This window comes from Oryzias latipes, chromosome 1 (assembly GCF_002234675.1).
Source record: "Oryzias latipes chromosome 1, ASM223467v1".
NCBI classification, from domain to species: domain Eukaryota; kingdom Metazoa; phylum Chordata; class Actinopteri; order Beloniformes; family Adrianichthyidae; genus Oryzias; species Oryzias latipes.
In genome coordinates, this window is record NC_019859.2 from 13,174,126 (window position 1) to 13,200,631 (window position 26,506).

The 26,506-nt window shown below is 38.1% G+C and overlaps 1 protein-coding gene across 15 annotated transcripts in view; it reads right to left on the reverse strand.

Moving 5' to 3' along the window:
• Window positions 1-9,371: 9,371 nt before the first annotated feature.
• Window positions 9,372-26,506, reverse strand: part of slit2 (slit guidance ligand 2) — a 96,235-nt gene continuing 79,100 nt past the window's right edge. For 5 of the 15 annotated variants that reach the window (XM_020702996.2, XM_020703000.2, XM_020702992.2 and 2 more), the window contains 19 exons: window positions 26,371-26,503; window positions 25,809-25,877; window positions 25,527-25,598; window positions 25,081-25,152; window positions 24,864-24,935; window positions 22,466-22,629; window positions 21,737-21,769; window positions 21,068-21,192; window positions 20,855-20,952; window positions 18,929-19,068; window positions 18,195-18,218; window positions 16,713-16,806; window positions 16,175-16,312; window positions 15,813-16,053; window positions 15,541-15,671; window positions 15,305-15,459; window positions 13,609-13,960; window positions 13,289-13,503; window positions 9,372-11,101 (listed from right to left, as the gene is read on the reverse strand). In XM_020702996.2, the coding sequence (XP_020558655.2) occupies window positions 10,845-11,101; window positions 13,289-13,503; window positions 13,609-13,960; window positions 15,305-15,459; window positions 15,541-15,671; window positions 15,813-16,053; window positions 16,175-16,312; window positions 16,713-16,806; window positions 18,195-18,218; window positions 18,929-19,068; window positions 20,855-20,952; window positions 21,068-21,192; window positions 21,737-21,769; window positions 22,466-22,629; window positions 24,864-24,935; window positions 25,081-25,152; window positions 25,527-25,598; window positions 25,809-25,877; window positions 26,371-26,503 (2,585 nt within the window). In that variant the 3' untranslated portion in view covers window positions 9,372-10,844. Of the gene's footprint in view, window positions 11,102-13,036; window positions 13,081-13,288; window positions 13,504-13,608; window positions 13,961-15,304; window positions 15,460-15,540; window positions 15,672-15,812; window positions 16,054-16,174; window positions 16,313-16,712; window positions 16,807-18,194; window positions 18,219-18,928; window positions 19,069-20,854; window positions 20,953-21,067; window positions 21,193-21,736; window positions 21,770-22,465; window positions 22,630-24,863; window positions 24,936-25,080; window positions 25,153-25,526; window positions 25,599-25,808; window positions 25,878-26,370; window positions 26,504-26,506 lie in introns of all 15 variants that reach the window. The other 10 variants (XM_020703021.2, XM_011475065.3, XM_020703023.2 and 7 more) reach the window with 5 other exon arrangements.

A 26,506-nucleotide genomic window follows, 5' to 3' on the forward strand; every position in this document is an offset into this window, starting at 1 on the left:
CTTACTCTTTCTTTCTTGTTTTTTTATTAAATCGGTAAGAAACCAACAATTCTACATGGAGTTGGCATCTTCCTCATCTGCATTTGTTTGAATTTCCTCATCACTTATTAAAAATCAGATGAGAAATCAAATGCAGAGCTTTTGTCTAATGATATATCAGCAGAATGTGACAGCAAGCTAACATCTTTGCATGACAGGAAAAAAAAACAAGGGGTGTCAAATTATTGCATTAATCATGATTATCTTATTACAGACAAAGTAGAGCATCATATTTTTTAAATAGTGTAAATCTCATTTTTAATCTATAACTATTTTTTATGTAAGCAATAATTTCTGATGTGGTGTCCATTATCACTTGATTGTGTCGGCTGCTTCAACAAAGTCCAATACTTGGTCATCTCGAAGCGCATTATCAGGCTTTTATTGTCACTCATGTAAAAACATAACTATTAAATCAGGAAATGGTAATCTTGTCATTTTTTAAATTTAAAGCATTTTTCACAATAATCAGTCTATTTGACACGCGGTGTGGTGTGTTGTCATGGTAATTGCTACCATGCCTGTACTGACTTCACTCTATATACCGGTACATATATAAATATTTTAACAGAACCTTGTTCTCACATCTCATTATGTAAAGTATACATGGAGCGCCACAATCAAGTGGCTGGAATAATATACAGGAACATGTGTGCAGAAGAAACTGGAGAAATACCAGGGACTCAGAGAAGAACTGGAGAAAGCCTGAAAAGTGAAGATGACAGTGGTGCCTGTGGTAATTGGAGCACTCGGGGCAGTAACCCCCCAAGCTGGAGGAGTTGCTAGAACAGAAAGACCTCAGACCTCTCAGTCCAGAAAAACGCAGTTCTAGGAACAGCTAAGATACTGCGCAGGACCCTCAAGCTCCCAGGCCTCTGGTAGAGGACCCGAGCTTAGAGGAGAAACCACCGCGGAAGGGTGAGAAGGGCGTTTAAAAAAAAAAAAAAAAAAAAAAAAAAAAAAAAAAATATATATATATATATTATATATATATATATAATATATATATAATATTATATATATAATATAATATATATTATATATACAGAATTCATGATAATTAAACAAAGCATAATTTTAAAGGAAAGTTGACCTCATAATCTATGTGGATCTAGATTCATTTGTGGCTGTCTGTAACTAATTTCCACATTCAAATGATACCGTATTAGTCCTTCTCCACATAACACAACATGCCTAAGGCTTCCTACCAAGTGGTTGAGTTGCAGACTCATTTGCATCACATTTACTGTTTTTTTCTTCAGTCTACGTTTGAATTTGGCCCACTCGTTCTGTTTCCAGACAGTGGCAGTAAAAACAATTCAGAGATTAAATCCTCATTTTGTTCAAACAAGCTTTCCCTGCAACCTTTGCACCCAATTTTACCGATCCACTGTTTCACACCAGGTCTTTGGTGATCCTGCTAGACTAGATTCTGCTTGTCTAATATGTCTAATATTAATATCCCACATTGGTGATATTAAAGCATACAAACTGAAAGTAGCGGATTTGACTGCAGATAGCAAAATGATAGAGAATCGTATCTGGGTTTTTCTGTAGAAAAAGGGTGATTTTAAGCAATCAATTAATCAAAGTATGGAATATTCTGTCTTGCACAGGCTAAAAGTTTTACTTAATCTTATAAACATTATATTATTTTACAATGACAAAAGGGTTGTGTTTTTTGTTGCTTCACCAAGTCAACCAATGAAGTAATACATTGAATTTTTACAGCAAAAGCCACCCTGCCATGTACCTGTCACGCTTCTTCATGCTGCATCAAGTAGGTTTTGGGGTTGGCCTGGTATGCTAGTTAGAGAACATAGCTTGCAATTGTTGCAGGGAAAGGATGTCCCTTCTTTTAGCTTTCATGGTGTAATGGGACGGTAACCTACATCCCACATCTGCAGGGGAAGCATTATGAGTAAGAATAGTCACCATTGCAAAGAGGATTAATAAAAAAAAAACAAAAGAAAAAAAAGGGGGTCAGATACATTTTAAAAAGTGTGCAGATGCTGCATGTAGGTTACAGACTGAGAAAATCTTTGGAGTGCACCGGAGTGCAGTTTATGATTAAGTGAATCCATCTTTTATTGCTGGCTGGCTAATGACTGTCCTTATTTCTTTTATGCGTCTTCCAGGAGACTTGTCACATTAATATGTCTCTCACCTGAACTGTGGGAAAAAGCCACTAGGCTGCAGAGGTAAAGAAAAAATAAATACTAGATTTGTGTACTTCAAGTCAAGCAACTCTTTCTCAGTTGCTGGAAACTTTTAGATAGAAGAGCAATGCTGTTCTTGATAAATAATAATCCTCACACATATAAGTTAAGCAATCACAAGAGTAATTATAAATGAAGTTCCTTATTTTTAATTCAATGAGCTTAAAAATAGAAAGTCAATCAAACATTTAGTGTGGCATTGTGCAGCCTTTTACTTGTAAGACAAATTAATTTTGAAAAACATAAAAAATGTAAGTGATTTACAGAGAAAAGCAAAATGGAAAATTCCATTAATTTCTGTTCAGCTTTCAAAAATTCAAACTTTTTATCTGTTAGTTTGAGACTTTTTACATGAATGTTGGACAAACTTTTTACAGTAAATCAGGGATGGGCAAACCTGGGTCCACATTAAACTATTTATTCTGGCCCGCCAAACTGTTATAAATAATATTGATAATCCTTACAGTGTTTTATTTTCCCTGTAGTTCTGGTGTCTCCCCATACGATGGATATACTTTAAATGCACTGACCTTTGTTTTAGTGCAGACAGTTATTCAAATTCAAATTCAAATTCAAATGTATCTATATAGCACTTTTCATGCGCACTTTTCTTGCTAAAGAGCACCTCAAAGTGCCTTACATAATAAAATATATGATAGTATGGAAATAGTAGTTAACGATAGCGTAAACAATCATATAAACAATACAAAACAAGAAAATCAAATTAAAACATGTGGGCATGAAGGAACCACCGTACCTAATAGCACCACCGTACCTAAAAGCCAATCTAAAAAGGCAAGTCTTGAGTTTTTCTTAAAACCTCCACATGCCCTCACATCCTTATTCAGGCTGGTCCATAGGCAAGGCCCACGGTGCTGAAATGTGGCCTAAATGTGGGTTTTTTTTCTGACTTTTGGGACTGCCAGCAGACCTGGACCTGAGGACCTGAGGGCTCTTGGAAGGTCATAAACTATTCATGTGGTGTCTGAAGATTTGCTGTTTTCTGACATTTGTGTGTGTTCCAAGTTGTCGTTTCTCTAATTTGCTTTTTTCCCTGAGGGCAATCAGCATTAAAATAAGAATAAAATTCACAGTTTTGAAGTAAAAACTCCAAAATGTACCATTTTCAAATATATTAATTGATTTTGCATCAAAATTAAAGTGTAATTTCATCCAGATTCCATGTTATTTCTTTCTCTTACAAGGTGGGCCACCAAAACACTCCATGCATCAGCTCCTGCTGGCCCTTCTGTCAAATTTTAGGACTTTTTGTGGCTCACAAGTCATAAAGTTTTAGTTTTCCCTAAATTTGAAAAAGTCTTTGGTCAAAATTTTAGGAAAACCTTTCTGAGGATTAAAAATAAAAAGCTCACTTATTTTTACTGAGCCCTAATTTTTATAATCAGCTTCTTTTTTCACAATATAAACAGAATTAAAATTGTACAGAAGTGTGGGCACCAGCATGCAAACATCTTTTTCCCCTCTTTTTTGTCTTTGTGGCTGTAAGCTGTCACCTCACAAGACGAAGCCAAAGCAGGTCACACATGCTTTATTAATAAGAAGTGAACGTTTCTAACGGCAGCTACATGTGTGTGATGCAGCTGAGCACAGCTGGCTGCCGGTTCTATTTCCTGCTGATGCATGAAGCAGCTGAATTATTAGTGCACGGCATCGGAAGGGCTGCCGTCTCATCCTCGCAGTGTCCTTCCAACCCCCTATAAATAGAGCAGAGACAGACACACAAACACTCATAGGAGGATACGGAGTGAACCATGTTCTGCAAATCTGAGAGGAAAGTGGGGACAGCTGTAAAGGATGTAAGTTTGGGAAAACAACATCTGAAAATGTGCAAATGCACTTTGGAGGATGTTTAAGTTTTGTGGTCAATCAAGGACCATAAAACAACACTCCAAAAAACACAAACCTTCAGTCGGTGCAGCCGATGACATTAACGTTGGTATCTTGAGGGCATTGGGATCCTGAGAAAAGAATAGGGCGAGAACACCTGAGTGTGGACTGCAGTTTATAATTCATGACCTCCGGCACTCTCTCCGGCTGCTCAACAGCAGGTCTGCAAGTACAAGCGCATCGTAAAGCTGCAGCTTTATTTGTGATAAAATCTAGGTTTAGTTCATTTTTGAATTGGAAAAAGTCAGTTTTGTTAAAGTTTTGTTTTGAGAAATGAACACTAAAAACACTTGGGGATGATACGTATGCATTCAAATCATACTTATTATATTGTCAGAGCTGTACATTGTTTTATTTTTAGATTCAACCCGTTTATTAATTATAGATGTCTGTTGTTCCAGGAGTTAGGGAGAATCTTTTGGTTCAAATCTACGTTATATGAACCTTTTGTCACAGAGATTACACATGTTTTCTGTTTTTGGAGGTTTTTTGTGACTGGAACAAGAATCTTTGGTTCCTTTTTACACAGAGGAACAAACATTCGAAAAGCCCTGTCATTTTCCACATCCTTACTGACACTTTTTATTTCAACAAAGTCATTTTAGCTTTCGGCGGCCCACACAGAAACCACAGAGGATGATGAACTGAGTAAAAGAAAAACCCTTTCCTTGTGCTGCAGGGAACTGAGGCTGTATTTTCACATTGAATAAAAACAGTTATTTTCTGTAAACTGTATTTTTTCCTAGATGTGTTGCACAGCCAGATCTTCTGAATTGTGCATCTTGGTGTCGATGCAATTAAGCTTTTTGGCCGGGCTGCAGCATGGAGAACAAACATTGGTCTGACTATAACCCCTCCAGAGCAAGTGAGCACCACCTCAGAGAGTTTCAAAGTTGAGTCACAAGAATGCAGTAGTCGGAAGTGATTGACTGGCTTTTACTCAAATGCAGCACTCACTGACAGGTTATGAAACTACAGGCCCTGAGGCAGGATTATTAATGTTTGCTTGCTTGGTCATTTTTGGACTCACTGTCGCTGTTTTAGGAGGTTTGGGATTTTTGTTTCAATCTAAAAAACTTTTAGATCATTTTTTATTTGTAACATTTCTAGGAAAGTTTTATCTCTGACTTTAAGTTGTTGTTAGTGTTTGGTTTCTTTTTGGATTTAGTTTTGTTATAATCTTGCCTTTTTCTGTTATTTTTGGTCTAGTCCTGTTCCTGAGCAAACCAGATTCATCTTCCTCTTTTGGCTTCTCCCATCAGGGGTCGCCACAGCAAACAAGTCGCATGGAAAACTTGGCAATGTTTTACGCCAGATGCCCTTCCTGACGCAACCTTCCCAAACTGGGCTTGGGACTGGCACAGAGGTGGTGAAGGGAACAGGGAGCAGCCCGGAGTTGAACCCTGGTTTCACGGACGGAAGGCGCCGCAAACCAGCACGAGCTAAACCGGCTCCCTCCTGAGCAAACCAGATTAATGTTTTCTATTTATTATATTTGGTTCTGATGATGTTAATCCCTCTTAGTGCAGTTAAGGCCATGAATTTCCGTTTTAATACTAATGTTCCCTTTTTTAGTCTTATTTTGTCTCACCTTCTGTAATCCCCCTTGCCTATTTATAGGAAACATGTTAAATTTGAAGTTTGAAGACGGATGTTTGCTCACTTTGATCTGTTGAGCTCAAGTCTAGTTTTGTCTGTTCTGTGTCCTGAAATGATTTTATTTTAAACTAATAAATATTTTGTCATTTACATCTTACGTTTTCAAACAGATATATTTTATTAGAGAATTTAACCCTTGTGCTATCCCATGACCCCACCCTTACATTGACGTGTTCTCTCTACCATGACAAAGGTGGACAAAGGTGGAAAGATTTCATGTAATCCATAGACACCAGTGAGGTTCTCAAATCATTGAAGAAAAAAGGTTCAGAGCACTGTCTAGTGGGTCTAGATGACCCAACTCCCAATGTTAAAGTGCCTAGGATAGCACAAGGGTTACAATGCAACACATTTCTGTTTATGGGGGTATCGTAATGTATGATGACATCCAATAGAAACCCCTCCCACCACCTTTGAGTTGACAACGGCGGTGTTCTTGTCATATAAGTGGTTTGGATAGCGCCACTGAACAGTTCAAACATTATTAAGAATTAAATCCAGCAAAAATTGAATTCTAAAATACTTATGAACTGCATAAAGGCCTTTGGAGAACATCTTGAGAATCATCTCCTGGAGTGAGCATTCAGTCAAAGTGTCAGTACAGCTTTCAATCTATGGTGTTTGCTGCCCTCTGCTGATGATTCCAAACACTTTATTCCAGTGACTCAATCATCTATATTTGTGAGACAAAAGACTGAACTTTATTATTTCTCATTTTGGCCCAGGTCCTTTCAAAGACAATTGCTCATTTGGTATTTTAGAATATTGAGCTTCATGTTGTTATTGAACGGGTTTGTTTGTGTTACTACCCAAACATTATTACAAATGTTCAAACAAAAATCCAATCGTGTTAAATTTAATTCTATTTTAAAATCGTGGGAGAAATCTTCCAAAACTGCATTAACATTCAAGTATGTCAGCTAAAAATCAAGACGCGTGTCATGTATGGAATTAATGGTGTCATATCATGGCACCATTAATTAGTTCACTATTAGAGAGGGAAAGCCCTTTCCAATAGTAAACTAATCAGTTACTTATCTATAGGTCTAGCTATCTTGACTAGGATAGAGACTGCTGGAAGCCAATCCTTGCTGTATTTAGGCAATAGTAAGGTAAATCCTTTTTTTTTAAAGTATTTGCTACAGACTCTTTTTAAATTTGATTTGGAATTTGCCGTAAAGAAAAGTATGGTTTTGCTTCAGACCTGGATGTGACCTTCCCTGGGGCCACAACTGGTACAAAATAAGTTGGGTTATTTCATGCAACACAGTAAAGGGCTTTGTAAAAGCTGCTGTAACCCTTGTGCTATCCTAGGCACTTTAACATTGGGAGTTGGGTCATCTAGACCCACTAGACAGTGCATTAAAACTTTTTTCTTCAATGATTTATGAACCTCACTGGTGTCCATGGATTACATGAAATCTTTCCACCTTTATCCACCTTTTTCATAGAAGGGAGAACATGTCAATGTAAGGGTGGGGTCATCTAAGATAGCACAAGAGTTAATTTGTCACAACTTGAGAAATTGAACACTCACACCAGCATTGTTGGGCCTCTATCAGAACTCATCCCTTGGTATGCCTATCCCAGGTGGGGTGGCACTATTCCATGCCTATACAGGTGTGGTGGTTCATCTAACCCTTGTGCTTTCCTATGACCCCACCCTTACATTGACGTGTTCTCCCTACCATGACAAAGGTGGATAAAGGTGGAAAGATTTCATGTTATCCATGGACATCCGTGAAGATCACAAATCATTGAAGAAAAAAGGTTCAAGGCACTGTCTAGTGGGTCTAGATGACCCAACTCCCAATGTTAAAGTGCCTAGGATAGCACAAGGGTTACGGTCATATGCAGATAAGAAAAAAGGAACTTGGCTCACTTGCAAGCGAACCCTAGTGTGATCATCTGCAATACGCACACATACAGACTACTCAGAAAATCAAAGAGCAAAAATCCAATAAAAAGGATTATGTGATGTAAGCGGTGTGCAGTATGAGAAGGAAAAGAAAACAATGACCAGAGCAAAAAAACAAAAAAGCAGAAACCACTTTTAAAAATGTGTTGTGGGCAATCATGGAGATGTGATCAAGTGCAAGTGCTAATCAATCTATGGTCAGAGAACTATTTATCACAGTTGCTTGTGGGGTTGTAAACAGGTTGGGTGAAGGGAATCAATGTCTTGTCGGAGAAATAAATGGAGCAGATTTCTCTTTTCCTCCTGCTTTTTTTAACTTCCCCAAATAGCTGTTGTCAAAGAATGAAGCTTCCAGGTGGATTTTTCTGCTCTCCAAAATGTTGTTTGACAACAAATCAAATGCGTTCCCCATCTAATCAAACTAAATCACACCATATTATTCTGGTCCAAACACAATCTAACTCGCTTCCCCTGATGGCACTTTTGCTTGATTACAAATTTGATTCAGTTAGATGGTTTGCACTGCCACAGGTTGTACAGAGAAAAACATTTGAGAAGGCAATTAAATATTCTACTGCTGACAGCCGGCCACAGTATTTAAATCTGCAAAGAGCACTTCAACATTTTGATTGCATCCAAAACAAACTCAGGGCTTTTTTATTTTTTTAGTGATATCAGACATTTAAGAAGTTAAATAAAAAAACAGGTGTGAAAGTGAAACCCTTAAAAGTCACTCAGGTGAAAATCATGCTTTTGTTGTTTTTAACATACAGTACTATTGTGGCATTTTTCTGATGAGATGATGAGTATTTCTTTATTCAAATCGTGAATATGGAGCAGATGAAACAATGCTGTTGAAAAAACTTGTAGCTGTGACTTAGAAAAGAAAGTCTGTGGGCCACAAGCTCCCTGCCCCGCTCCATTCTGATACATCCACTTGAGGACAAATGGATCCATGTACCTCTTTGTTCTCCTTGTCTGAGCTGGAATCTGGCTCAAATCTGTATAGCTGCATAGCTCCAATATTGTTTAGCATTTTTGCTGCATCTGTAATTTTAGGTTGGGGTTGTGAGTGGCTGTAAGTTAGTGGGAGAGAGTGTAAACAGAAGGATGTCGGCCAGCTGGGGCGGGTTCACGCTGCGCTAAAAGTTTCGCCAAAAAAAAAAAATGTCACTCAAGATTTATTTCAAATCATAAATATATCTAAATACAGTCATTGTGTTTTCTGTTTTGATTCGTCACGGCTCACAGACTCTTGTAACCACTGAATAAAGATCTTCCACTACTGGTAAAACAAAAAGAAAAAAAAAAGGTTCGCCAAAAACTCAGAGGCAAATTTCTTATGAACTACTGCTGCTCTCCAAAAAATATGTCCTAGAAAATGACACAGTTCTTTCACAATTTTTTGTCTCAAACGACATAATCATAATTAAAAGACCACTGCTGTGAAAATACATCAAAAGATGATCGGAGTGGGACTTTAAGAGATTCCCTGCTTACTCTAAAAAGAAAATCTTAGAATAACAAACATTTAAAAAAATATATGGAAAAATATAAATATCTGTGTAAAACAAATGTCGGTTACTATAATGAGACTCCATGCAACAAAAGAGCAAAGATGTAAAAATGTGAGGTAAATATTGTGTTTAATAAACAAACATCAGTCAGGGAACTGACAATTGTCTGGGATGAAGGAGGGAGATATAAAGCACAATGCACATGTGTGTTGGAGGGAGGGAGGGAGGGAGGGAGGGAGGGGGCATATTTATCAGTTACACAAAGTGCCCCCATACAGTCAGGAGCATGAAGCTCTATTAAACATACAGATCAGGATCCAAGTCTACAGTACAAAAAAACGTAGCAGCAACATGTTAACATCAGAGACCGAAGGGGCTAACAAAGTAGTTTCATTTAGAAAAGTCACAGTTTTCTTAAAATTAGTTTAAAAAGGTAAAAACAGTTCTATGCATCTGCTAAGGGTCAATGCTACTCACAAAGTCTCTGTGTGAAATACATAGGTAGGGAAAAGTATCTATATATACTCTTATTATAAAGACCTTCTGGTAATGGCACAGTACAAACTCTCAGGAAACGCGACAAAAATATACAATGTCTTCACGTCACATTTGCAGATAAAAATGTAACTAAGGTCTCTGGCAAGCACAAGAGTTTCAGTGATCAAAAAAACAGCTTCTCATAAAGCAAAATAGAGGACACCATTTTGTTAGTTCAACTAGCTTGACAGAGTATGTCTTTTAATACAAAAATAAGGACAAATATAAATTAATATATATTAAAAGAATCAGATTGATACCCGGGAAGGAGGGGGGATTTACTGAGTAAGTACAGGTATTTATGATACAATAAATACTTGTCATTCATGACCAGGGAGGATGAACAGAAGGGTTTATTTTCCACCTGACAGGTGAAGTTTTTAACTGTGTGTGTGTGTTGTTCAGTCGCTGTATAAAAGAGTGCAGCTGTGTGTGGGGTCATGCACACGACCTCAGAGGGCGCAGGAGGCTCGCTAAAGGAGACTGATCACTATAGTGGGGACTTAAGTGCAGCTCCTCCCTGTGTTCAGTCTGTGCTACTGACGGTCGGATTTACACACAACACAGAAAGCAGGAAGTCGAAAGGAAGTGGTCGGAGCCGTCAGCTCTCCAGCGACAGGACACTGTGACGAACCATCGGAGTCATGATGTCAAACGAAACGAAGAATGGACAAAGTTCACTTCCGTGGGGTTTTTTTTCCTCTTTTTTTTTGGTCTTTTTTTCTTTACTTCATAATAAAAAATAAGTCTGTTTTTTGTACTTTACAATACAATTCAAGATTCCCACTGAGGAAGCATTAAATCACCAGTCCAGCACTGACGAGAAAAAAAAAACTCCTTTTGTCAGACAACTCTCCATTTTTTTCTTCTTTACCATTTTCAGGGGTCAGAAAAAAACACGGTTGAGGCGGAGAATACTCTGTTGCGCGTAGTTTCCTCAATGTGAGTGAAGATGGAAGAGGATCAAGTAAGGCGGGCAGGAACACAAAATATCTGGAGAAATCTGCAAAAAGGGGTGGACTCTTTTTTGTTTTTAATTCTTTCTTTTTATGAAGAACACTTTGTACAGCCGCACTTCACCACTTTCTCCACCTCCTGGACAAAGGAAGAGCCATCTGTGCAGTGGAAGGTGTATTTCCTACGTTTGCTACGAAGAGGGGTGCAGCAGGAGCCCTGTCCTTCTGACCCCCCCGGACAGCTGCCTCGACACTCTAAACGGGAGACCTTCTCCTGGGTTTGGCACGCCGCGTAGCCTTGCTGTCTCTGGTAGACATCTCGGACCCGTTCCCCTCTGCAGGCCACCTCTGGGATATGCAAAAGAATTGAAACAGTCAGAAGTCTACAATATAAAATGAGAGCAATATATTCAAATATACATGATGATATAAAATCTTCTGATGATGGAGGACAAATAGAAAGAATATTCTTGATCAAAATCATTGTGAATCAGGAGCAGATGAAAAAATGCTGCTGGAAAAGGCTTGCAGATGTGGCATAGGTGCTACAATCGGCAGGCCGAAAGCTCCCTGCTTCGCTCCATTCTGATCATGCTGACAAATAGTCCCGTGTACGTCTAAGTTAGCTTGGGGTTGTGAAGGGCTGTAAGCTCGTGAGAGAGTGTGCAAACAGACAGATGATGGGAAATGAGAAATTTCGAAAGAACCACTGCCACTCTGTAGAAACTATGTACTAGAAAATGACACAGGATATTTGATTTTGGCAAAAAATGGCTTTAAAAATAGATCAAAAGATGAAAGGAGTGGGTCTTTAAACAAACAAGCTGCATCTGACCAGCAGCAGCAGTTTTTTTGGCTTCTGTTAAACACATTTTTTGTGAATAAAGTTAAAGAGGTATCAGTGAACATCTTACATTGTTTTTATCCAACCAATCAATGTAAGGAAAAGTTCAAGAAGATCCTAATAGAAACTTTATATTACAAAAACCATTTGAAGAAATACTAATACATGTATTTCGGACCTGTAATTTTGTTTACAATGAGGACAAGGACTGAGGATGTTGTTCTTGGTTTTCTCATATTTTTTGGGGGGTGAAAGTGCCGGAGCACTTTCCTGCTATGGAAGATTTATATTTTTTTTATACCAAAATCTCTGATTGTACAATACTGAAATCTAATTATTCTGCTGATCAATATTGATGGGCAACAGGAATTCACCTACATCTTTAGGGTTATAGCAAAGGTTTTAATAGCCTGTGGCATTCGGCAAAATGGCAAAACCTCTTGTACAGAGCACATTTGTTACTACTTTCAGATTTTATATTAAAAAAAGCCAAGGAGAGGAAATATTTAGTTTGTTTCTTGTTTGGTAATAAAGTAATGAAAATGCAATCAAATGTATAAATTTACAGGATGACATTCTTAATTTTGTATGGACAAACTTATTAAGTACAAATTGTCATCCTTCCCCTTTAATAAATAGAATATGTATATATACTTAAAACACAACATTTAACAAATAAACAAAAAATAATAAAAAAAACAAAAAAAAGAAAACAGAAAGGGGTTCATACAAATTTACACCCTGGTTATCCAAAGATTCATGACCCCTTTTTGTAGTAGTAAAACCTGTCCAACACAAAACGTCTTCAGCGCTCATCTGTTTGCTCTGTTGTTGGACAGAACAAGTTAGAAAAAAAAAGTCCTGGTGTGTAAACCTTGTAAGAAAAACCAAAAACATTAAAAAAAAACTACAAATGTGAAGTATTTTTTAAACATTTGTGCCACAGACAAAAAAAACAGGCTTTTACTTGTTTTTTTATTAAAAAAATAAATAAAAATTTAGAATTAGAGACACAAAAGAATTAAATAAAAAAAACAGAACAAAAAAATAAAATAAAAAAAAAGATTTAAAAATATTAACCTATTCATGGGAAATTAATACTTAATTTTGTAAAATACATTGGAGATCATTTTGATATCAGAAATACTGCTTTATAGTTGAGTCAAAATAAATAAAAAGGTACTAATGTCCAATTATTGTCTATTTTAATCAAGACATGCAATTTTCCTAAACATGTATGTATAATCTTTAGAAATGCCCATTTTAGCTTTTTAGTTGAGAAAGACAGAAAGCATCAAACCATCTTATCTACATTATATGTAGTGAAAAGGAAGTAAAAAAGGGTTAGTGTGTTGAGGTCTAGTTTTCATGAGTGAAAAAAAATCCTTAAAAGAAGAAAGAAAAATGGATGAGGATTACATGCAATTAAGTAGTCTCACCTGAGTAGCTCCCCGCATGGGATTAAGAGGAAGTTCGGGAGAAGCTGAGTTGCAAAAGTGATGTTTTGAAGCATTAGTGCAGAGACATTGAAACAATGTTAGCAGCGCTCATTGCAGAGAACGGCATTCACAAACAACAGAGAAGGAAACAAGGGCTTTCATCAAAACAGAAAAGTGGGGGGAAAGAATTGATACGAATGGATTCTCCCCAAAAGATCTGCTAAACACAAATATTTATTAGTGATTCCTAACCTCTGTCGCAGGCTTCTCCTGTATAACCACTGTTGCACTCGCAGTATGCTTTGCCCAGGCCTGACACTCTACATTTGCCATGTTTGCAGTGAGACAGGCTGCAGGAGTTGACTGTGTCATGATCCCTCTCATCACAGAGGACACCAGTAAAACCAGGCTGGCAGCGGCAGGAGTAGGAGTAGGAGTTGATTGGGACACAAGTACCATAAATACACCTGTGGTTGGATGACAACAGTCAGAACACAGATAAATATGGACCTACTTATTTAGATTGATTAAAAAAAGTCACAGAAATGGCGTAACGTTCAAATCCAACTTACTTGTTCCCGTCACAAGGGTTGCTAACTTGCTGGTCACACAGAGTCCCTGTCCACCCTGGGTGGCAGGTACAGGTGAACCCACGCTGTCCTGTTGGGTGGCAGTCACCACTAACACAGGTGTCTCTCTGGCAGGGCTGGCAGCCTGGCTCCACACCATTTCCCAGCCAGTGTTGGGGACCCTGTGGACTTCCAGAACTTAGAGCCCCGAGGTCCAAACCAGCTCCTAAGTCCTGGAGCTTCCCGTTGATGTAAAGGTTACGCAGGCAGCCATGAAAACTGGTGCCATTGTGGCCTCCAGGGCTGTGCTGCAAGGCTGAGAAACCCCCAGAGGCAAAGGCTCGCTCCGGCATTCCTGCATGAGCAAAAGAGGGATTGTTGAGCCATATTCTACTGGCAAACAACAACAGATTAGAAAAATAGTTATCAGAAGAAATAGTGATGATGACTTTATCAATACTGTGGTTGGTCTCAGACTGACCTTTGTGGCAAATACAGATAGATTGTAAAAAAACAAAAGAGACAACTGTATACTGAAGTACATATATTTTTATCATTAAACCCAAAAAAGTTTACTTAGTTTCTGTTTTTTTCATGAAACCAGCAAGCTAGCTAGTAACTAGTAACCAATATGACCAAAAATGATACTTTAAAAACTGATCCTGATCTTTTTTTGATCTATTGTAAAAACGTTCCCAGTGGTCTTTTAATTGTAATTATGCTGTTTTTAGCCAAAATCAAAAAACCTGTGTTGTTTTCTAGGACATAGTTTCTGCAGAGCAGCAGTAGTTTATTAGAAATTTGCCTCTGAGTTGTGGGCGGGACTGTTCCCGACATCCATTAGTTTACACGCTCTCCCGCTAGCTTACAGCCCCTCACACCCCCAACCTGATATTAGCAGTGCAAAAAAAAGGCGAGTAATATTAGAGCAATCCAGTGGTTAAGTTTTGAGTCAGATGCCAGCTCATTCGAGGAAAACGAAGATGTAGAATGTAGAATGGAGCGAAGCAGGGAGCTTGTGACCCATACAGCGTATCCTCTACATCACAAACACAATCATTTTAAAAGGCACTGTTTTGTCTGCTCCTGATTCACAATGTTTTTAATAAAGAAATACTCAGAAATGCAATTTTCTTTCAATAAGTCCTCCATCTTCAGGAAAATACCACTAGAAAAATGGTAGTTTGACCCACCTTCTCACTTGATTAAAGTAACATTAACATTTTTTTTAACCTCAAATCTCATGAGATCCTATGGGGGAGACTACAATCTATCTGTTCAGTTTTAGACTGTATAGGATTCACAATTTCAAGAAGCTCTTTTAAGTGGAAAACAAAGGCTTTGTCTTGTTTCCCTCAATTCAAGCTACATTTTAACTTTTTTTGTAGTTTTATTCATTTTGCATCTTAAATTTTGTCAATTTAGCTCTCTTATACATATACAAGCCTGATCTTTTTACTTACAAGCTTTGGAGTATAAAACTCTTAATTTTTTGGTCAAATTTAGGCAGATATGTCTAGAAGCTTTGTAAATATGGATAAAAGAGAGATGTAAAGACATTTTTCCGGTCTTAATAATTCTGATTTCATAAATCACTTATAGTCACCACCCACTGTGAGTGGCGAAGGGGTTAATCAATGCACTGATTTGTCAAGAAATTCTAAAATAACGGTGTTCTACAAGAAAATCAAAGCCTCACCGCCCAGATAAAGGGGAGAATCTATGTTGAGAGTGGACTGCTTGTTGATAGAGCCGATGGACTTCGGGGGTCCGCCATCGATGGACAGAGACAGAGTCTGCTCTGCGGCGACCAACTCAACCGCATGAAAGCTTCCATCATTCACTGTCTCCACACTGATGGAAGGAAAATGAAACGGCTTAAGCAACACGTTCTAATCATCCATCGTGTCGGCGTTCCTCAGTGTGTGCATGCACCTGTAAATCGCAGAGGGTGGATAAGAGCCTGTGTCATAGCTAACTCTGAGGCGTCCCCTGTACAGCTCCATGGCAATGTGGTCGTTGTCTCCTTTGTACAGTAACACACCACTGTCCTCATCTGTTGCAATCTAAAAATAAAGAGGTATATGTTTAAAAAGGGTGTTAATTGGTTCCCAGAGATGGAACCAGACACCTTTAAAAGATAGTTTCCTTTAAAAATAGTAAATAAAATGTTATATATTTGAGAAATCAGCCAGGTGAGAGTCTACCTGTAGGCTTATGTTGGTCTGTGGTGAGAGCAGGTTGGATGGAAGCTGCAGGTAGGACTCTCGGTTGACAAAGTTGACACTAACGAGTGTTTCACAACGTTCACCCTCGTAGCCATGGAGACACTGACAGCGTGGGTCCGTTCCCACCACAACACACTGAGCCCCGTTGAGGCATTCGTGGTTGTCACATGGGCTGGTGCGGGGGAGGACCATTGGGGGAGCAAACTCACAGAATAACCCACTTAAAAAAAACAAAGAAACATTACCCAATCAAAGTGCTTTCAAGTACTAATCAATATGTGATGTTATTTCTGTATCAAATGTAGGTTAAATATTGTTTTCCCGTTTTTAAATGTTCTCACCTGTACCCCTCTGAACAGACGCAGGTGTACCCGTTCACAGCATCAATGCACTGCGCTCCATTCTGACACTTATTGTCTTTACAGTCATCGTAGTCCAGCTCACAATGCTCACCCACAAAGCCTGGAGTGCACTCACACCTGACATATTTGAACAAAACAGAACAAAATGCATGTTGATACAGGACCAAAACGAGCAACAAACAGTATTTAAAGACCCAGCCGCTCACCTTTATGTCTAAATTTACTTGAAGGCGCTTTAAAGTGAGGTAGAAAAGCGCTATACAGGTATACACTATTTGCCATTGAAATGGTTAAACAAATTGCATTCAATTTTGAGTCAAACTGTATAGGTGAATGTCTCTGTGCGCAATCAAGTTTAAACATGTAAGGAAAACATTTAAAAAGTTCATAGAAGCCCACTATTCTGTGGGGGTAACCCATCAACTCATTCATTCTATCATGTAATCAAATCTTTAAAGCCTGTAGGAGGGAACACAAAGTGTGTGTGAGTGTGTCGGTGTGTGTCAAATGCACTCACTTGTATCCCTGAGGAGTCAAAATGCACTTTGAGTCATGCTGACATGGGTTCAGCTCTGGGGCACAGAAGTCAAGCTTCTCCTCACAGAGCTCTCCTACATCCACAGACATAGAAATCACATCAGCAGCTTTTCAACACTTGCCTGATGCATAAACTGAATGTTAACGTTGAGCGAATCAATATTGTCCAACACCCTCACACAGGATTTGTTCTTGGTGTTTGTTACTGTGGCTGTGAAATGCAGGGCACAGCATGTGTACGTGTGGTTCTACGCTCGATGATGGATGTCTCTCTCATGGCTAAGACCGACGCAGTAGTCTGATAAATGATCCCACTGCTTAAAGTGCCACATTCTTGATGATATTCAAGAGAGTATCCTGATCCTCTGAACTCCAAATTAATCACTGATGAGGCATCAGGGATCCTCCTGACACCAGTGAGTCAACTTCTGGAGTTATTACACAAGCTTGTGATGTTCAGTCACGATTTGGGCATCTATGAAATTAAAAGGTTTCTGCTTATTAAGGTTTTCGAAGACATCCTTGCTCACAATCTAATTAAAAACTGGTTGCGTTCTGCTAAAAATCTGTTGGAGGAAAAAGTGCCACCAGTTTGTGCAAATGGGAAATGATGAGCTACAACAAACACCAGATCTGACCCACTGGAGGGAGGTTTGGAGGTTACTGAATGTTGCTTTGGTGGATCAGGCCAGGCCTTTTGATGCTTTATTGAACTACAGTTTCAGTCTGGAAACACATAAAGGATGGTTTAAAGTGGTTGAAACAAAGACATGTGTCTAAAAGTGGATGCATCAGAATGGAACGAAGCAAGGGGGTTGTGACATGTCCAGCGTATTTTTTTTACACTGTACCAACAACCTTTTTCCAACACAATTTTTACATCTGATCCTGATTCATAATGACTTGAATAAAGAAATACTCAGATTCGCAATTTTAAGCTTATTTCTTTTAATATATTTATGAGAAAAATGCTACAAGAACATGTTAAATACCTTAAAATTACAATGTTCATCAGAGTGGGTTTTTACTTTTTAAACCCCTAAAGAGGACAAAATGAAACTGAGATCCAAATGATCAATAAATTCATCGCCTTTTATTTCAAATAAAGTAACTTTCCTGATCTGATGTTTCCTGATGTTGAAACATTGCTCAAACTGAGTCTTAACAACTTTTTTTTTAACAAGCGGAAACGCCATGAACGCCTCCATCCTGATATCTGACCCATGAATGTCTGGTTTGAAATGAAGCTTAAAGGTGTGGTTAACAATCATGTGACTTTGAGGTGTTTCTACCAAAGAAACAGGCACTGCAGACATGAAGCACAACTGCATTCAGCAGGCTCACTCAGTGGCTTGGGATCTCACAGTTTTACAAGGTGCATGGAAAGAGCACAGGGAAATGACGTAGATTGGAAAACAAAAGGGAAAAAGGACAGACAGGGCAGAGAGTAGAACAGACTAACCTCTCTCCACCTCATTGGTAGCAGCTGTCATCCCCCAAAAAAACCCACCACAGCAGAAAATACGAACAAACAATGACAGATGAAAGACAGAAAGCAGAGCAAGATGGAAAAGAATACAACAAAACACCCAAAGACAGAGAGAAAACACGACCACAAAGGTTAGCAGAGCTGATTAGCACAGTGAAAAGCAGATTCACAAATAGCAAGAGACCAGTGTTTGTTTGATGCAATGTTTACACCAGGCATGTGACGCATCTTCAAGAACGCGGTGTTCACACTGGGCAAGCAGGGAGGGGCTTCTTCTTTTACTCTTTTTCTGCTGTTCAATAGCGCATGTCTGTCTCATAAAGTTGGAAGAGGCTTAGTGTGAAATGTTAAAGCGGTGCAAGCCTCCCAAATTTTGCTCCAGGCTTTTTCTTTCTCAGCTCTATTCTGATTCTACAAACTGTAGAGCTCGAGAACAGTTGTAGAAACTTCTGTAGTTCCGCAGGAATACAAGAGTTTCAAACGTAGAAGCCCGAAACCTGCATGTGTGTGTTGTCATCGACTTCTCATTGGAAGTGGTTGCTTGAAAGTACGTTGCCGAGGGCGATGCGAACGCAGCTTGAGAGAATTTTTTTCTATAAATCAGTTTTTATCCATGCATGCATTTTTAGCTTTAAGTAAATGAAATGGGATTACAAAATGAAGCAAAGCACATGAGAATTCAGTGGTCCCTCTCAGGTTTGGGTTACCTGTGTATTCTGGAGAACACATGCAGGTGTAGTTGTTGATTCCATCCACACAGGTGGAGTTGTTCTCGCAATCGTTGTCCTCGCAGTCGTCAATGTTGATCTCACACGAATCTCCTTCAAAGCCCTCCGGACACACACACCTGAAGTCACGCACACACATTCTTATGGGTAAAAAGGATAGTCACACACTGAAGAAATGCAATGTTCGCCAGACTTTTTTTAAAGTTAACTCTGCTGTTTTTGTCGCCCTGCAGAAGAAATGGGCAAGTTGACTATAAACCAAAAGGTAATAATAACCAATTAATAACTTTACCAGAATTCTAAAGCGAAATAGATCAATAATTTGCTAGTTGAGAAGCAAAACTCAAAAGTACGCAACGGAAAAAACAAATACAGTTTCCCTGAAAGGCTTTAAAATAGTAAATGATTTTGAAAAGACAAAAGCCAATTATGATCTGATAAAGTACAATACTATCCTATATCAGTGACACATACAGATTATCAGTGCATGCAAAACATAAATCCAGTGTCAGCCACATCTACATTTTCCCCTTAGGAGAAAATAGTCTGAGGTACACACAGGCACAACTACTGCACAGCCATGGAGCTGCAGTGTTACACATACTCCTGTGGATTAATAGCTCATTACATAGCCATTGGCAGCAATTCTCAATAAATATTTTATTTGACAATGGAAAGAAGAAATAGTGCAAAAATGGAATGTGACAAAAAGAGCTTTGCAGAGGCTGAAATTAGCAACCGAGGATTAATGATTGCAGGGTGGGAGTCAGAATTGGTTCTACAAAGAAAAAAGATTCTGCAAATGGGGGCTTTCCACCAATGAGGCAATTCAAAAAGTAGAAACGGTCTTGTAAGATGTTTACTTACTTCAAAGTTGTCTCTATTTTACATCAATAAAAGTCCCATTTTGATCATCTTTTGGTCTATAGTAAAAATGTTCCCAGTGGCTTTTTAATTATGATTATGCAGTTTTTGGCCAACATAAAAAAATGTCCGTTTTTAGGACAAATTTCACAATACCATTGGCTAGGTTTGCCGGCAGTAAACTCTGCTTTTTTTGTCACCCTGCACAGTAAAATGGTCAAGTTGAAACATAAATAAAAATGTAATTATAATCAATTCATAACTTTACCAGAATTTTAATGCAAAATAATAAAACAATAATTTGCTAATCGAGAAGCAAAACTTTGCTGCTTTATTTCCAACTTCCCTGGTCGTCAGATTTCTTTGTCAAGGGCGTCCTGGCCAAGAGGCAGATTACAACACATCCCATCAAGTTTTATATAATAATAAAAAAAAAGCAATGACAACAACACAATCTTAAAGATTTCATCTCCAGATCTTTCAGAAAAGCATGAAACTGATGCAAAGCTGTGAGAATTCGGATGGAGGTTTCAGTGTATTCTATAGAAATTGTGTCAATTGTAATTTTATTATTTTGGAAAGGGGTAATTAAAGCAGTTTTTGTTTGTTTGTTTGTTTGTTCTTTTACTAAGATCTTAGAATGTCACATTTACAAGGACAATCTGGCCTTTAATATAAATAAAAATGTGAACTGTATTAACCCAGTAAATGATTTCAAGATTAGAAGCATGTTTTAAAGGCTTTAATTTTTTTCTGATCTTGCTCTGTGTTGATGAATATTACCTAACTAGTTTTGGGTGGTACATATAAATAGGTGTTTATTTGCAAAATAAATACAATTCTTTTCAGAAACAAAATATATAATTTCAAGCATTTTAATTAAAAAACTGTTTAATAAACTTTTATTTTTTAATTCAAGACTTTTCCTCTTCTTTGTACTTTTCCTTTCAAATATCTGCTCCATGCGTTTTGAGTCAGAGCAGACCAGAACTTATTAAGACAAGTCAACTATATTTTAAGAAACACTCAAAGATTTCTCACCAAAAGTTGCTTCCGTCCCCTTCTTTCAGATGACAAGTTCCTCCATTCTGGCACGGGTTACTGATGCAGGCATGAATGGGATCTTCACAGTTTTGGCCCTTCATGACACAAAAGCTAAATGGGTATTTTCGATTTCTCTAATCTTATAATAATTATCTCTAAAAAAAAGGCCTGTATGTTGTTTACTAGTTGAAAATGACATGGTTGTGGTACCTTAAATCCATAAGGACAGGTGCAGCGATAGTAGTGCACGGGGTCATTGGTGCATGTGCCGTCATTCTTGCAGGGGTTGGACAGGCAGGGTTCACACTTTGCCTGGATACTCAGATCAACAGGGCCTGTGTGACGCACCAACCAACACAAACAACAACAACAAAAAATACATTAAATGCTTTATATTCAGGAGAGAAAATCGAGTTAGAACCCAACATTTAAACACATTTAGGGACACTCTGGATGGATCTTATGCATAAATAAAAATAGTAGGATATTTTTGCAGGTTAAAAATGAATGCAAAATCTTTTCAAATATTGATGGTAATGGTGAAAAACCCCAGAATTTATGATTTTTTTTGAATATGTTAAAATCTAAATTTAAACTTTAAAGTTAGATTTTCCCACTGAATAAAAAATAACATTTTGCAGCAGCTGCAAAATACATCCAGCAGTCAGTATCCCCAAAAAAGACAAAGACAGTACATCAACATTTAACATTCAGAAGACAAGATGCTGGTGAGAACATGGGGGCTCAAAGGGAAAGGGAAGGCAGGCTCAGTCTTCTCAGGTTTCTAAGGGTGGGGTAAACTGGGCCGGGACTGTCTCAAACGGGGCAATTAAAGAAGACAAAAAAAAACAATAAGTGGGATATCAGTGGCTACTTTACCTGGTACCAGAAAGCCACAAGGCCCGAGGACTTCTACAGTGCGTCAGTCAAATTAGGTCAGAGATAAGTTTCAGTCATGTAGTGGAAGGTAATGTGATATCATGAGGTGTAAACATAAGGTCAACAGTCAGAAGAACAGTTTCAGTGGGAGGAGGTGCAGCTGCAGTCATTTTGGATTTAAAAGCCCCAATTTTTGACTTACATTTTCGTGGGGACAATTTTTCAAAAGTGTCTTATGGGGGACCTATATTTCATAATAGTCCAATGAATGATTGTGGAGAGTTAAAACGTAACTTGGTATTGGGTAATCGCTTAAAAAGCAGGACAGAGCTCTTTCTGAACATGCAACTGTCTAAATGTAATGAAAAACGCATAAAGCTTGTTTTAAATGACACTGTTTGGAAACAAAAAAACAAATTCTGACATGTTTCTCTGGATTAATTATCTCCCAATGACAATTACCAAGGGTGAATTAATGAGCGATTTGCTAAAATAATGTAAAAATGTGTCATAACAAAGGCTTATAGATAAATAGTTTGCTTTTCCAATAATGCCCCTCTACAGACAGCTAAAATTTAGATTTGGTCATATGCGGTCCCCTCTGGTAGCTTTTGTTAAATGGTTATAAAGATCGCACATTAAGAAAAGTGCATGTTTGTTTTGTGCTATTTTTGGGACCGTGGATATTTACTAAAGAAGTCACCTGAAGGATGGTAGAGTTGTGTTTACCTGTGCAGGTGAATTTCTTGGAAGGCGTGGTGAGGAGCAGCTTGTCTGTCATGTCACCAGGCCCAGCACAGCGGGCAATGCCCGGCTCCTTGTACCCGCTTTTTACCCAGTCGGACAACCACTGCATGTGGCAGTCGCAGTACAGAGGGTTGGCCCCCAGAGCCCTGCAATGTATTAAAAATAGTGCAGCATTTATCATTAAGGTTAAAAGCACGAGTTCCCTCTCACATGATTTTATATACATCTTGATAGATGATGCACAAAATTATACTTCAAAGATTCAACTAAAGTTGTGGTGATACAATATAGTTAATTTTTTTTAATGTAAATGAATACAGTCTATATAATTATTGTTCATTTTGCACTTAAAACAATTTTTTTTAAAATTATGAATGAAAATGCCTCTTAACAGATTTAATGTCTTTTTTTACTCACTTTTTATTTTAAGCAAACAAACAAATTGTCTTTGACATAACAGCTTCAAACAAAAATTTGGCATTTGCTGTTTTTACAAATGTTTTATTCTTTGTCGTAACAAAAAAAAAGTCATTAATTTACTGATGTATTGCTGTGAAAAAAAGTTTTCACAAGTTTAATGCACACAACACACGTCCCTCGGAGTCTCTATATGTTCACCTTCAGCCGATAGTAATTGACCCGACCATAGCAGCAACCTTGTCTTTGGACGTCCGTTTGCTTGCATCACATGTGCATAAAAAGGTAACAACAGTAGAAAACGCAACAAGAAAATAAAACAAAGTTTGCCAGAAACAGATTCTTTACTTCCTGATCTATTTTATACATTTTTACCAACATAATCTTGTTTGTATCTATGGTTAACCAAATGTTCTATACCTTTCTGTATCTTTTCATCCTTGGTTAAATGCTGTGCATTAATGCCACTTAGTATAACATCCTCAAGGTGTTAAAATATTATTTAAAAAAAAGAAAGAAGTTTCAGAACCATGAAAAGGCACCTTTTTGGATTTAGAAGGCACAATTAGTTATTAACATTAGCGGAGAGTGTTTCTTCATATTCCGATTTGAAACTGAAATATGAAACTGATTCATATCCCTTAAGTTCCAACCTCAACAACACATACACAAAAATGTGTAAAAGCTGCTAAACCTGCATCAGTGACCATCAACGTCAAGCCAGATTTGAAATCAGTCATGCTTTGATTGTGTCACCGCTTTAATTCAATTCATGAAAAGCTCCCAGAAAGGGGTTGTAACTGCTGTAAGCTTTTTGAGCTTTTAGTTTCTCAGATCTTATCATTGGGACGCTCCGAGAAATGACAAGTAAACTGGGGTGGAACGTTGAAGTCCATGCTTTTTTCTTCTGGCCAATGGCTGTAAAAGTAATGATCCCCAATGACAAGCTCATTTATGACCCCGCGGTCATAAATGAGATACTTGATATCGTGCCACAACCTTTTTCCACCACCGTGACTCCATTACATGACCTACTGCTACAGTTTCATATATATATTTGACCTAACTCATGCAGCATAGGATGACTCTGTGGCATTTCTTTCCACTTAACTTTTGCTTTTCTCCTTGTCAGAGCACGGCTTCTCCTGTCAAATCTAACCCTGCAACTATTTTGTCTAAAATGTCCAATTTCCCTTCCTTTGAGAGAGCCGTTACACCAGTCTGAGAGAAAGCTACAGCCAGACACTGTTATACAAAATGAAGCTCATCTTCTGTCATCATCATTTCAAGTGTTAAAAAAGGCCAGTGTGAGTGTTGTGTGGAGTCCATGTTGTAAGAATGATCTTCTGCTCACTTCACTTCTTTTCTTTATGCATCCTATCCCAAGTTACCTCTCACGTTGTTTAAAGAATGCTGGAAAAAAAGGCTAGCTAGAAAATCTAGAGAAATATCTTGGAAATATACATAGCACTTTTAACACTACAGAGGCTTTTACAGAAAAACAGAGGAACTTTTTATTTGTTTCTACTGATTTTTTTTCTTTTTTGCCACAGCAGGACTGATAGTAGTTGGGGAACCATCTACACCTTGGCCCACGACCGTCAGAAGTGGAAAGATTTCGTTGCTGCCCTGAGCATCTCAAGGCGTAAAAGGCAGTACGAAGAAGAAGAAGGACTGATAGTTAATGGATGGTTTTAACTATTTTTTTAACATTTCAGTTACGTCCGTGTTTAAAAAAATAAGCACAATGTTTATGGAAAGTACTTTGTTTTTGTAGATTAATGTCCCATCAGATTTTCATATTTAAAATAAAGGAATTGTCATAAAAACAATGTTTTTACACATACTTTTCATTCCCCAGTGCTAGAAATAGTTTTCTTCTTAACTCCAGAGTGTAAGGTGTAAAGGTGGATGGCATCAGATTAAAGACGTGCTTTGAAATGACTGTTTCTGTGAAACTCACAAGTGAGAAAGCGATGACAGATCCTTGAAGGCTCCTTCAGGTATCAGGGAAATGTCGTTGCCATGGAGAGACCTAGGAAAGTGCCAATGAAATGAGGTAAAAAAAAAAAGGAAAAGAAAAGAAAAGAGGACTCAGAGATGTGGATGTTTGGATGGTACATTCTGCAACAGTTTGGCTTTTTGGCGCCCTTTCTGTCTTTGTCAGCACGGCTACTCACAGCAAACGAAGAGACTTGAGTCCATCAAACGCCCTCACTGGTATGCAGCGCAGACGGTTGTAGCTCAGGATTCTTTGCACACGGAACAAACAGGTTGGCATGGAAACTTTCAGGAATTTTTGTGGCAGCATATTTTTAAATGTCCTGCTTAAATTCTAATAAAGTTGCACACAAAGAACCTGTCAAATTCAATGCATTGGACTGGAAATAAACACGTGTTTCATTCCAAATCAAACAAAAATTTGGAATTTTTCCCTCAAGCTTCAGAAGAAAACGCTGAAAAAATCCAGCTGCATCAAAAACAAAATCTGACAGCATAATATAATATCCCCTTTTGAGCTCATTTTGTTGCTGAAATGTCTCTGAACTTTATGGAGTTCTCACACACACACAAAAAAGAAATCAGCACAAACATTGCAAAGGGGTGGATGAAAAGCCAGACTCACAGGGTAAGCAGCTCGGACATGTTACTGAGGCTGTGGTTGGACAACGTGCTGATCTGGTTGTTACTCAAATCACTGAAAAGTAAACAGTACATGCATGAACATAATGCATTATGACTTTTCCAATCTTAGCTTGTTGGCTAAATCAATTGATAGTCACACACAATAAATATCCAGCATCAAAACTGTTAGTTGCTCTTTTAAGCAGAATGCAAGAAACAAAAGCTGAGACACACTCTCCTGTATGTTTGAGAAACCCTTAAGGATCATGTGGGTGATACTTACATGAGAGTTAAGTGTTTGTAATTGGAGAGCTCCACAGGAACTTGGGTGAAGTGGTTCCCATCCAAATACCTGTGACGGACACATGGAACGAGAACAGACCACACACATAAAAACACACAGGTGTTTAGAGTTAAAAGATCAAAGATGAAACGAAAGTTTGGATTCAGAAATCCCCGTTGAGAACATGCGCCGGAGAGTCTGTTTGGATTTTATACTGTTTAGTTGCATAGGGCGTGTTTTTACTCATCCCAGTATTAAATTCCCACTCAGATCATCAAGTGTTCCCAGTAGTCTTTGCATCATGATTATGCTGTTTTTAAGCAAAATCAAAAAACCTGTGACTTTTTCAAGGACATACTTTCTGCAGAGGGGCAGTAGTTCATTAGGAACTGTTGGCGCAGAGTAAGAATTGAATGTATGAAAGTGATATGCATTTTAATTTGGTTTCTCCGGTTTTTCAAATGAAATTGTAATTTTTCTTTAAACAAAGATTGCAGTATAAAAAAGACTATCTATGTGTGTGGTGTAAATTTGCAAAACAGGGTATTGATGTCAAACTCACAGTTCAGTGGTCTCTTTAGGCAGACCTTTTGGAAGTGTGGTGAGACCTTTGTTGCTGCAGCGCACCACCGTGTCCAGACAGGAGCACTCAGCCGGACACCTCATGACAGGAGAGCAGCTGTTCTCATTGTTGCCTG